Genomic DNA, 13096 nt, shown 5'->3' with positions numbered 1-13096 from the left:
AAATATACAACATTAGAAATAAGTGCTATACCATAGTTTTGGAAAAGATTAAATTTAGTATTACTGTAGGTAATAAAATACTATGCTAATAAATTGAAATCTGAGGGATTCTCTAAGAAAATATAAAACTCTAAAATCATCAAGTATTAAAATAAATTAAAAAAAATAAAAATGCAAGTGATTGCTGAGGTTTTCTGAGAATTACTTCCCTATAACAGGCCAAAATTGGATAGTTTCCGGACAAGTTCCTTCAAATTTTCAAGGAACGAAAAAAATTTTTTTTCTATGCTTTACACATTGTTTCCGAGCAGGAAAAAAATGAAATGCTTTAGAAGTAATTTTATTTAATGATTATCCAGGTGGAACCCTGGCAGTGTAGTGGTGAAGTGCTACAGCTGCTAACCAAAAAGGTTCGCAATTTGAATCTACCAGCTGCTCCTTGGAAACCCTATGGGGCAGTCAGAATCGACTTGATGGCAGTGGGTTTTGTTTTGTTTTTAGTATTATCCCCATGATGTTACAAACTGCTAAAAGGAGTAAACACACACATATACGCAGAAACTTATAGCCACTGCAGTCTCACAAATGCAGAGATTAAAATCTGAAAGAAATTTCTAGTTAGTGGAATTTATCTCATAAATAATAGTTTACCAAGACAGAGTAGAGCTTTTTTCTAGGAATTAAAAGGTGGCTATCTATGTATTAGGATAACTTTTTATATCTTATCACTATAATAGGAGAGGTCATGAAGAAAAAAATTATGTTCATTTGCAAAAAAGGTATTTGATATATTTTAACATCTGCTATCAATTAAAAAAAACTTTAGTGAACTAGAAGTAAAAAGATTTTCTTGACATACGTATAGCCTCTCAAACTAATAAAGAACATTATACTTGGTGTAGAAATATTAGGACAGCCAGTAGTTATAAAGATGTCTGTTATTTCTATTATTAACCAGTATTACTCTGGAGACCAGTGTAGTGCTTCCCAAAGTTTTTGGTGGAAAACGATTTTAAGTAAAAAAAGAAATTGTTAATATTGCGTGGATCAATGTTTGGGAATTGTTTTAGCCAACCTGACAAGACAAAAAAATCATAGTAAAAAAGGAACTTTCCTAATTATTGGGACTAAGAAATAAAGTTATTATTTATGGATGAGAGTAATTTGCTTGTACAACCCAAGAGAATCAGCTGAACAATGATTAGAACAGATGGAGTTAATTAGAGTTGTTTACATTATATACCAATGGAGTTCAATAAGAAAGAGTTGTTAAAAAAAAATGTATATATACAAAAATCAACAACTTTGCAAATATCAGCAAAAACTGATTAGAAAATGTAGTAGGAGAAAAAAATCTCATCAACAATTGCTCAGCCGTAGGGGGGAACTGGGGCGGGGGGGGAATAAATTTCCTGTGATACTTAAAAGTCAGTTTGAATAAAGTAGGTATAGATGATGCCCCTGAATCGTAAATTCACTATCGTAATAACTACTGTTCTGTCCAAGTTGATTTGTGAGTTTAATGCAGTTCCAGTCAACATTTCAATGGAGTTTGTTTGAAGCAATTTGAAAAACTATTTCTAAATTTCAACTGGGAGAATAATCTTGAGATTAGACAAGAAGCTTTAGAAAACTAAGGTATACTTCAAACTCTCACATGCTGCTGCTGATGAGAGAATAAACTGAAGTCCTAATCTGGCTCTTTGACAAAAATTCTAGAGCTTCCTGAAAGTAAGGGTACTAGATCCACAAGATATAAATTTATCCTGAGGAAATAATCAGAGATGCACACAAGCCTTGCGTGTGTTTATTTTAAAAAAAGATTTTAATGGACAAATTGAAACAATTTGGTAATAGTGGGTTTGAAGATTTTAAAGCTTGGAATACCATGCAGCAGTGACAACCGTATTTAAATGACATAGAACTGTGCTCACATATATGAAAGGGAACAAAAAAGCAGGTTGTAAAACAGAGTGTCGGAGAGTTCTGAAGCCTGCCTTCTCTCTTACTGCCCCGGGACGTTGTACAAGTGACTTCATCTCTCTAGGCCCAGTCTGTCATGTACAGAGAGTGATCTCATTTACCTCATGACATTATTTCTAGGATTAAATGAGGAAAACAACATGCCTGACACCTGGTAAGCATTAAAATGTGACCTGAGGTGATGGTAAATTATAATCTAAGTATGTACATCAAGACAGGGAAGGAACCATACTGAGATATGAAAGGAAGTCAGATCAGCGTGAGGAGTTTTATGAGCGGTTGTTATGTTTTCCTTGGTAGTTTCTGTACTTTCAACTAACTTTTTGGAGAAAAAAAAATTTTTTTAAGGTTAGAAGAATGTTGATAGGAAATATTTCTGGGTGAGAGAGAGCAAACTGTGGTTTAGTGATTATTCAGAAATCCATTTATCTTTACATTAAAATGACAGAACAAAAAATAGGTAGTAAAGGGAGACTGTACACTATTAATATTTTTTTTGTTGTTTGTAAACTCCCTGCTCTACCCATTAGTATTTACTGCCTCTGATTTGGTTGGTCTCCACTCAAATTTTTGGGTAGTTTCCGTCTTCCTCCTCATTCCTGATAGGCAAGGCCATCTTTGGCATTCTGGGAAAAAGCACTTTAGGGGAGTCACAGAACCAGGACTTGCTTAAACTACCCACCCACTCCAAAGACATTCAGAAGAAGGGGGTTAATTAACCTTCATTGCATACAACTATCTAACTGCTGCCACTTCTTTCTTCTTAGTACTAACTCCTCTGGTTGATTTGAGAGAACATTCTCTCCTGGGAGAACTTTGTCCTGCCCAGACATGGGCATTTTAATGTTTACATAAAGCAGTCAAGCTGAACCATGTCGGAACACGCCCCACTGGGATTCAGACATGATTTAGAAATGATTCTATCGGAGTCTTCAGTTACTACCCTAAAGCGTTGCTTTGGCGCATGCCTTTCAGTGTGGGCTCAGCAGGCTTCTCATGCGTTCAGACTTGCACACACCTGTCTGTTGTGTATATGGCCTTTGATAGAACAGGGCACCACCGGCAAATCGGAACATGGCCAAGTGATTTTTAAAACCACCAGCGGGAAACGGTCACCCTCTTACTTCTTAGTTAACTTGGGCTTCTTCTGTATTAGTCTCTTTGGGGCGCCAAAACAAAATACCACAAATTGAGAGTCTTTAAGGAACAGAAATTTATTTTTTCACAATTCCAGGGGGCTAGAAGTCGAAATTCAGGGCCGTAGCAGGTCCACACTCTCTTTGTCACCTCTAGGAGAAGATATCTCCATGTCTCTTTCAGCTTCGTGATAACCCTGAGCGTTCTGCGGCATTCCTTGGCTTGTAGGTAGATCCTTACATGATGTCTTCTTCCTGCATGTGACTGTTTTGGTGTCTCTTCTCCCCTTTTATGAAACGCCACTCAGAAGAGATTAGAATCAGGACTCACTGTAATCCTGGATAACTTTGTTAACCTAACTGATATCATCTGCGAAGGAAAAGCCTGCTTCTCCAAACAAGGTCACATTCACCAGAGCCAAGGGTGTTAAGACTTCAACATGTCTTTCTGGGGACACGATTCAGTCCATAACAGCTTCCAAGCACAGATCTTTGGTGCTAGCCTGATACTCTCAAGCAAAGCCACCCTTCCCTGACAAGAGCAGCACTAAAAGGGTGCACGCAGCCATGGACACTGATTGTATGTTGTTTGCATTTTCCATATACCGCTTCGCCAATGTTGACAGGAAATTCTGCCTTTCACGTCTTCAAGATAATATTTTATTTATAATATCAGTGAAGTACGCTTGTACAGAATTCAATCTCAAATGTTGAGAGCTGTGCAGAGCAGCAATAAGACGTACTCTTTCCTTGGGGAGTTTCATGGACATACTCCCCATGTTAAACAACCAAATCAGAAACCAAACCCATTGGTGTAGAGTCAATTCCAGCTCATGATGTCACGTATGTCAGAGTAGAACTATACTCCATAGGTTTGTCAGTGGCTGTAATCTTACAGAAGTTGATCTCCAGGCCTTTCTTCAAGGCACTGCTAGGTGGATTTGAACCACCAAACTTTCAGTTAGTAGTCAAACACAAACTGTTTGTGCTACCCAGGCATCCAGGCACATTCGCTCTTTATTTCTCTTGTTTGCATTCCTCCCCTTATATTCCCACATCATGTTGCTTGAATTTGTGTCCAGTAACACATTTCTTTCTGATTTGTTCCATGGTTGTTTGTGGATATGTTTCCCTCCTTATACTGTGATTTCTTCAGGGTGGAACTGTGTCTTGTTTATATCTGTATCTCCAGCATGAATCTAGGTATCTTAGAAAATGGTTGTTAATTAATAAATATACGTTGAGTGGAGCAAGACTTGACAGGGTCTCAAATGCTGTGCGCCATCTCCCTCCTGCCTAGAGTATTTTGATTCTCTTATGTCCAAAGCTCAGTCCTTGGAACAAGAGCAGCTTCTTTTGTATCTGTCCACCTAGATATTGCGCTTCTGTGTGAAGACCCCATAAATGAACGAAGACTATGCTTATAACGCATGTGGATGGCTATCAGTTCATTGGAACAAATTAGTTGAAATTTTCCTTGTTGGTACCAAAGCTTTTGCGTAGTAAATATGGGTTGCTAGTTATAGGATAATAATCCTGAGTGGAGCCTTGCCAGAGCCTCCACTGTCCCCATCTGGAGAGTGCTCCTGCATGGGAATGCCTCATCAGCCGTGTCTCCGTCTCCCTCACAGTCTCCGTTTTCTCTTCTCCCTTGTCCTTGTCTCTGTAATTTGGTGATGCTTGCTATTTTATTCCCTTCCTCTTGTTTTCCTCCCTAACAGTTCTCAGCCTCATTAAAAAAAAAAAAAAAAAGTTGCCATCGATTTGACTCTGACTCATGGTGACCACATGCGTGTCAGAGGAGACTGTGCTCTATAGAGTTTTCAACTGCTGACTTCTGGGAAGGAGGTCACCAGGCCTTTCTTCTGAGATGCTGACGGATGGACTCGAACCTTTTTTTTTGTTGGCAGTTTTTGGTAACGTCTTCAACCTTTTCTTTTGTTATAGGTCTGTTTAGATTTTCTACCTCTATTTGAGTTAGTTTAGGTTAGGTAGAGTGTTTCCAGAAATTTATCCATTTCGTCTAGGTTTTTAAATTTGTTGGAGTCCAGTTTTTCATAATATTCTGTTTCTGATCCTCTTTATCTCAGTTGGTTCTGTTGTAGTGTCACCCATTTCATTTCTTATTTTGGTTATTTGCCTCTTCTCATTTGTTCGTTTGTCAGTTTGGCCAGTGGTTTGTCAATTTTATTGATCCTCTCAAAGAGCCAACTTCTAGTCTTGATGATTCTTCCTATTGTTTTTCTGTTTTTTTATTTCATTTACTTCTGCTCTAATCTTTATTATTTCCTTTGTCTGGTAGCTTTGGTCTTCTTTTGCTCTTCCGTTTTGGTTTGTTCAAGTTGTTGGGTTAGTTGTTGATTTTGAGTATTTCTTTTTTTTGAATGTATACATTTATTGCTATAAATTTTCCTCGGAGCGCTTCTTTTGCCGTGTCACAGAGATTTTGGTATGTTGTGTTTTCATTCTCATTTGACTCTAAGTATTTTTTTTAATTTCCCACTTTTGATTTCTTCTATGACCCAGTAATTTTTTAGTAATGTGTTACTTTGTTTTCAAGTATTTATTTCCCTTAATCTTCCTGTTATTGGTTTCTAGTTTTAAACCCTCATGGTCAGAGAAGATGCTTCGTATAATTCTGATCTTTGTAAATTTATTGGGGCTTCCTTTGTGGCCTAAAAAATGGTCTATTCTGGAAAATGTTCCATGTGCGCTGGAAAAGAATGTGTACTGTGCTGCTGCTGGGTGGTGTGTTCTATGTACCTTTAAGATGAAGTTGATTAATAGTGTTATTTAGATCTTCTGTGTCTTTGTTGATTTTCCTTCTAGTTGTTCTGTTCATTGTTGAAAGTGGTATATTGAAATCTATTATTGTAGAACTGCCTGTTTTCCTCTTCAAATCTATTAGAGTTTGTTTATATATTTTGGAGCTCTGGAATTGAGTGCATAAATATTTATTATTATTATTATGTCTTCTTGTTGAATTCACCCTTTAATCATTATATAATGCCCTTCTTTGTCTCTTATGGATTTTGGCTTAAAGTTTGTCAGAAGTTAATATTCCACTTCTGCTCTCTTTTGGTTACTGTTTGCTTGGTATATTTCTTTTCCTTCCTTTGTGTCTAAGGTGTGTCTCTTGTAGACAACATATTCATGGGTCGTGTTTTTTAATCCATTCTGCCACTCCCTGCCTCTTGACTGGTACATTTAATCTATTTACATTCTGTGTGATTATGAATAGGTATAAGTTCTTTGCTGCCACTTTGTTTTATATATATATATTTTATTGTTAACAGTTTCTTTTTTCTTAATTTTCTGTGCTGAGTTCTTTTTCTATATGGATCTTCTTTTCCTATCATCTGTTTTTCTCTTTACTGAGTCTTTTTTATTTAATTCTTCTTTAAGTAAGTAAATTTATTAATTTTCTTTGTGGTTACCCTGAAGCTTATATTTACCCTTCTATGTTTAAAACAGTCTGTTATATCTTGAAATCGAATTGACTTCCTCTTCATATGGAAGTTCTGTAACAACACCATTCATTCTCCCTTTTATTCTGATGTTGTCATCATTTACAATTTAGTATCTCTAGTTCCCTGTGAACAGTTTTGCAGCTTTATTTTAGTTTTGTGAAATCTTTACCTAGGTTGGTATCTGGGCAGTGCTGTCGTGTATGTTTCTTAGGTTGTTGTCTGATGTCATTGGATCGCTGTCCAAAGGACTTCCTTTAATATTTCTTGGAAGGCTGATCTGGTAGTTACATATTCGCTTAATTTCTGCTTGTCTGGGAATGTCTAAATTTTGCCCTCGTTTTTTAAAGATGGTTTTTACTGGGTATATGATTCTTGGTTGGCAATTCTTTTCTTTAAGGGCTTAATATATGTCATCCCATTGCCTTGTTGCCTGAATAGTTTCTGATGAGAAATCAGGCTTAGTCTTATTGATGCCCTTTTGTAGGTGATATTTTGCTTTTCACAAGCTGCTCTGAAAATTCTTTGTCTTTGGTTTTTGAAAGGTTGGTTTTAATATGTCTTTGTGAATTTCTTTTGGAGTCTATTCTGTGTGGGGTTCGTTGCGCATCTTGGATGGAAATCTTCTCGTCTTTCATGATATTTGGGGAGTTGTCTGTCATTATGTCTTCAAAAATTCTCTCTATACTCTTTTTCCTCTCTTCCCCTTCTGGAATTCTTCATATATGCCTATTATCCCTCTTGATGGTGTCCCACATGACGCTTATGCCGTCTTCATTTTTCTTCAGTTTTTTTTTTTTGATCATTCCTCAGACAAATTAATATCAGGGGATTTGTTTCCTATTTCACTGATTGTTTGTTCCATTGATTCAATTCTGCTTTTGTATCCTTCTATTGAGTTGTTTATTTCTGTTATTTTATTGTTAAGCTTCTGGTTTTCTAGTTGTTGTTTTTCTGTGGTTTGTATTTGTCTATGGAGTTGGTAATTTTGTTCTTGTATTGTTTTCCTGAATTCTTCTAGATTTTTTTCCTGTATTTTCCTTGATCTCTTTGAGAAGCCTAAATATTAGTCTTTTAAAGTCCTTGTCAGGTAGTTCTATTATCAGTTCTTCCTCTGGAATGATTTCTGTCCCTTTATTTTACTCACTTGTTTGAGCCACCTTACCCTGTTTCCTCATGTGATTTGTTATTGCCTGTTGTCTCCGAGGCATTATGGTGTTAATTTATTTATTTATGTTTCTGTATTGAGTGTATGTTTGCTTGTTTTATCCTGATTTTTTTTTGTTTTGTTTTGATATATCAAGAACTTTGCTTCTTCTCTTTCACTTTAGAATGTCTTTCTTCCTTTGTACTATTTTAATTGTTGTTGTTTTGTGGTACTGGTCTGGGTGTGACTTTGGTGATATCTGTGAGCTGGGTGTGATTTCCTCTTGCTAGTGGATATAGTGGGCCGTTAGGCTGATATGTCTTCCCTTATAAGATTGAGCAGAGGTGCAGGAGCAGGTCATTTTCCTGATATGGAGTGGCAAGTGTTGGGGCATCAGGGTCCCTCCACAGTTCTTGTAGGACTGTGGGGTCCTTCCAGGTTGGTGCTAGCAGTTAGTGTGTCTTCTGGGAAGCAGGGCAAGGCATCTCCGTAGCCACTATGAGGCAACGCTACTCACATGGATAGGATAGGCCCTCTGTGTATGCTTGAATTGGCTTCTCAGTAAGTGATGGGGGATCGAGGGGTCTCAGTGCATGTGCATTCAGCCTGCAGGAACTGCCTGGGTGTGGGATGTGTGAAGTTGTAGCCAGGCGGTCATTAAGCGAGGGGACTGGGATCTTTTGCACATCTTTGGGTAGGGGTGCAGGTGGCACCTGTCAGGATGTGCCGGGCTATTGCTGTTGAGGTGATGCACCTGCCTGGCCAGTGACTGAGTGGGGGTGTGGAGAGTGCGCCCATTAGTCACTAGGGGGTGGTGCATGCTGCTGGTCACTGGGTGTGAATCCCCTATGGTAGATGCATCCTGCAGCCCTAGCCTTTGTTTTGTTACTAATGAGTTGTTTAGCTCTTGAAAAGTTACTTAAATTGTCTCTCTGATTATCTGTTTTCTGTTCTGAAAACAAGCATAATATTGCCCAGTCATTGATTTAACAAGTAATTCTCTATTTACCAGCTTAACTTTCAGATGGTTGTGAGGATCAGGTAGCAGAATTCTACTCAGTTTTTACTTGAAATTGTTAAGGTATTCTGGTTAAACACTGCAGTTTAAGAATACTTCATCTGCATAATTCCAATCCCTCCATCCCCAAATCCCACTAAAAAGACCATAAAGCCGTAAAAGGCATAAAGCCGTAAAAAAAAACAGATGAATAGGCCAGGAGACTGCAGCAAGGAAAAGATACCAGCAAAATTTTGGAAGCTGGAAAGTAAATGGATGAAGTGGTAACTAACTTGGCGAAGCAGGAAAAGCCAGAGCTTGTTTGCAAGAAGCAGTAAAAAGCAAGTTGATTAAAGCTGGGGAATTTAGAGGAACGCGTACCTCTGAAAGTGGGGTTGAAAACTGGAGGAGGAATTGGAAGTCTAATGGGAGAGCTGCTGGGGCCCTGGATCCCCCTCCTCCACCACACTGAAAGTTAAAAAAAAAAAAAAGCTGCAAGGGTGAGAGGGAGGGGTGAGGGTGGTGACAGAGACATTAATCTCCTTTCCTAGTGGGAAGACTGGGGGAAAAAATCAAGAAATAGCAGAATATACATGCTGTTAAGAAAAACAACTGCTAGAGAAAACAGCAAACAGCAATTGAAAGTGCGTTGTGTGTGAGGTTTGGGGGCAGGCAGGAACTTCTTTTTCTTTAGCGTAAACTTTGGTGGTACTAACAAATAGCACTGTTACTTGGTAGGCTTTTAAAATTACATGCAGCTATTACAGTGATAAGAAATTAAATTGAATAAAAGACTCTTGGCCATTGTGGAATAGTGAGTGTGTCTCTAGCACAGGGCCTGGCATCTGGTAGGTGCTTAATAAATACTTGTAGGATGGTTGAATATTATTCAGTTATTTAGAAAATGCTGTCATTTGTGTTTGTTGGTGCTAGATGGTAATTGTTGTTGTTGTTAGGTGCCCTCAAGTCAATTCCGACCCATAGCCACCCCATGTAACAGAGTAGAACTGCCCCATAGAGTTTTCTAGGCTGTAATCTTTATGGGAGCAGATCTCTTATGGAGTCACTAGGTGTGTTCAAATCACCAGCCTTTCAGTTAGCAGCCGATTGCTTAATCGTTGCGCTACCAGGGCTCCTTAGATAGTAATTCAGATAGTAATTAAATAATGCTCTTTAGGGATTTGTTTTTGTGGCTGTATGCTGTCGAATTGATTCCGACTCATAACGACCCTTTGGGACAGGGTATAACGTGTAACGGTATAAGAAACCAGTCTTTCTGTTTTGGGGACTGTGGAATATTGGAATGCCTTTAAACAAAGTTAAAAACAACAAAAACTGAATGTTAATCTGAACTTTGGATTTATTTTATACTTTTCATCAAGTAAGTTTTGGGGTTTAAAAATAATACATGCATTGGCATGTGTTTACCAAGTGTGACAGTGTTTGCTCTACCATTGTATCTGTCTGACTCAGGCATTGACTTAGGAACTGAGCCGAATAACTTACTTCCGTCTGCCTTTTTCTGTCTGTGAGATGGGGATAAAACGCTCTGTCTGTCTGCCAGTAGACGGTTAGGTCTCGGAGAAATCCTGGGATCTGGATCTCTGATAATCCTGTTAACATGATAAAGTGAGTCTGGAAGCCAAGTTACCTCTTCCAAGAAGACAATCAGAATGTCAGAAGCTACAGATTTTGTTTTAATGATGTGATCTCCTGTTTGAAGCAAATGACACCCTCCAAGGAACCCAAAGTTCTGTTAGTACCAGAAGTAACTAGTGAGTATAGGTTAGTACTTACTCTCCAGGATGGAGAATATTTTACTAACAGAATTGCACTATAGAACTGAGTCCGATATTTATTTGTAAGTTGCTGTGAACTTACTAGGGGACAGATGCTAGAGAAATAAGAAGAAATGGTATTGTGTGACATTCCTTAAGAACCTGATTTAATTGATTTTCTTTGTAAGATACAGGTAAGTTTGACTCAAGTTGTGTTTTCCTCTACGTGTGTTACACCTCTTGGTCTGATATCTTGACTGTGCACCTTGGCTTTTTAATCTCACAATTTTTCGCTCACAGAGCAATTCTGTCTGATTATATTTGCTACTTAGTTACATAAGAAAATAATTTCACGAGGAAATGGTACATAAGTAAAAGTTTCAAAAGAGAAATAACGCACCAACTATAGTGAAATATGTAATTGATTTGGGTGTCTTCTGTACAAGCATGTTAATTGAAAATGATATTTTTAAAACTTTTATTGTCCCCAGAGTGAATTATTGGAACTTAAGCGACAGCAACAAGAAGAAGAAAGAAGCAAAACCCACCAAGCTGAACACAGGAGGTATAATTTCTAATCAAATAAGCATAGTTGCTTAAATCAATTACCTATAAAATTTTTGCAGTGTTTTAGGAAAAGATTACATATTGAATATGGTTTTGGAACCGTTTTACCTTTTTAATCTTTATGTTAATTGGAGTGTGGTGTGTGTGAGACAGATACCAACTGCTACATAGTATACACCCGCACCCACACACACACACATACAGTGATCAGTTTTTCAGAGTAGGTAGTATAAACTCGCATTAGAAAATTGAGTCCTGCTCTCAAGTTATGTGTCTGTTTATATTTACTTTGCCTCCCTTGGGACAAAGCATCATAATCTTTTGAGATGATGCTTTACCATCACCAATGTTTTCAAATAATTTAATTTTTATTCAATTATGAATTCATTTGTTCAGTAATTGAATTTGTTTAGATGGCAAAATGCCCGTATCATTGGGGGGAAATCTTGAAATGGAATCATTAAGTAATTTTTGATAGTGTAAGTGTTCTCTTTTTCCTAATATCAGATGTTAATACTTAATAGTACCTAGGAAATATATTATGCTGGCGTTGGGGCAGGGCCAGTAACCGCCATATTGGCTGTCACTATTATTCTAGGCTTTTACTAGAGGGCACTTGGGTTATTTGAGTTCATTGGGGGTATGCTTGTGTGTCTTAGGAGAATTTAATGGAGCAAATTCTTCTTTTGAAAATGAGTTGTTTCTCTCGTGTATAGCTTTTTTACCGTCACTCATGTGCGTTTTAAAGTGTAATGGTTTCATTTAATAAATGAGAGATTCTAAAAAGTTTTCAATGGAAGTTCCCAGTTCTGAGGGTGCCAACAAGTATGGGTGTTCATATTCTTTAGACTGGACTATCCTACCTCCATAGTCCAGTCAAAATAGTTTGAAAATGTCAAATGCGAATTTACGTATTCTTCTCTGATTAGAAGGAAACATCAAAACTCTGCTACATGCATTAGGATTTTTTTGGGGGGAGGGGGTAAGATTGGACCATTAGTGCTACCTATTTGTTATAAAGTAGGCCATACGTTATTTTAAAACCCATTGCCGTCGAGTCGATTCTGACTCATAGCGACCCTACAGGACAAAGTAGAACTGCCCTGTAGGGTTCCCAGGGAGCGCCTGGTGATTTGAATGGCTGACCTTTTGATTAGCAGCTGTAGCTCTTAACCACTATGCCACCAGGGTTTCCATACATTAGTTTATCCATCTTTATTGGTTTTTCTCCTTGAAAGACTTTCTGTTAGAAAACATGTTATTATGTTTATATAACACTGGTTGCTAATAGTAGCCAGTATTTCTCTGGATTCCGGAGGATTAATGAGATAGTACAGGTTTTTTTTTACAGGTTTTAAGCACCTTAAAGAAAGTGGGGTGTCATATTAATATGTCTCATTGCTAGGAAATTAATCTTTAATTGGTACCCAGTAAAAACACAAGTTACTTGATCAGAGTTGGAAAAGATTTTTTTTAAAGAAATCCTGACCCTCATTTCTTTAAGTTCTTTTCCATACTGCTGAATACCTAAATATTGGTGGGGCTGTCTAGTTTTTACACTTCATTTTCACTTTCTATTGGTTCTTGTTAAATGTAGATCCAAATTTAATCCATGAGGAAGCTTCTCTGGATAATAAATTCAGTTATAAGTTTTGAAATAACTGATCTAGTCTTTAAACACATATATTATGTTTTCAATCAATTTTTAAAACAGCCTGTATTTATATTGTCCTAGTGCAGTGGTTAAGAGCTTGAGTGCTAACCAAAAGGTCTGTAGTTCGAATCCACCAGTTGTTCCTTGGAAACTCTATGGGACAGTTCTACTCTGTCCTATTGACTTGACAGCAACAGGTTAGGATTTTTTTTTTTTTTTTGGTAGAGGTTGCAATTAGATTTCCCATGTTACCATAAAGGACAATAAGTAGCATCTTAATGAATACAATAGCTGTGTCCATTTCTACTGAGCTATGTAGTATGTGTTTAGGGGACATAAGTTAGGTTTTCTCTAGGGGCATAACTTT

The 13096-nt window shown here is 37.5% G+C and overlaps 1 protein-coding gene across 2 annotated transcripts in view; it reads left to right on the top strand.

Moving 5' to 3' along the window:
* Positions 1-13096, top strand: part of EPSTI1 (epithelial stromal interaction 1) — a 128070-nt gene that overhangs the window by 99982 nt on the left and 14992 nt on the right. For both annotated transcript variants that reach the window (XM_023551256.2, XM_023551257.2), the window contains one exon: positions 11000-11073. In XM_023551256.2, coding sequence (XP_023407024.2) covers positions 11000-11073 — 74 coding nt within the window. The remainder of the gene's footprint in view (positions 1-10999; positions 11074-13096) is intronic.

This window comes from Loxodonta africana, chromosome 17 (genome assembly GCF_030014295.1).
Source record: "Loxodonta africana isolate mLoxAfr1 chromosome 17, mLoxAfr1.hap2, whole genome shotgun sequence".
Taxonomy (NCBI): Eukaryota; Metazoa; Chordata; class Mammalia; order Proboscidea; family Elephantidae; genus Loxodonta; species Loxodonta africana.
Note: the sequence above shows the minus strand (reverse complement) of the source record. Positions and strands in the feature narration are given on the sequence as shown.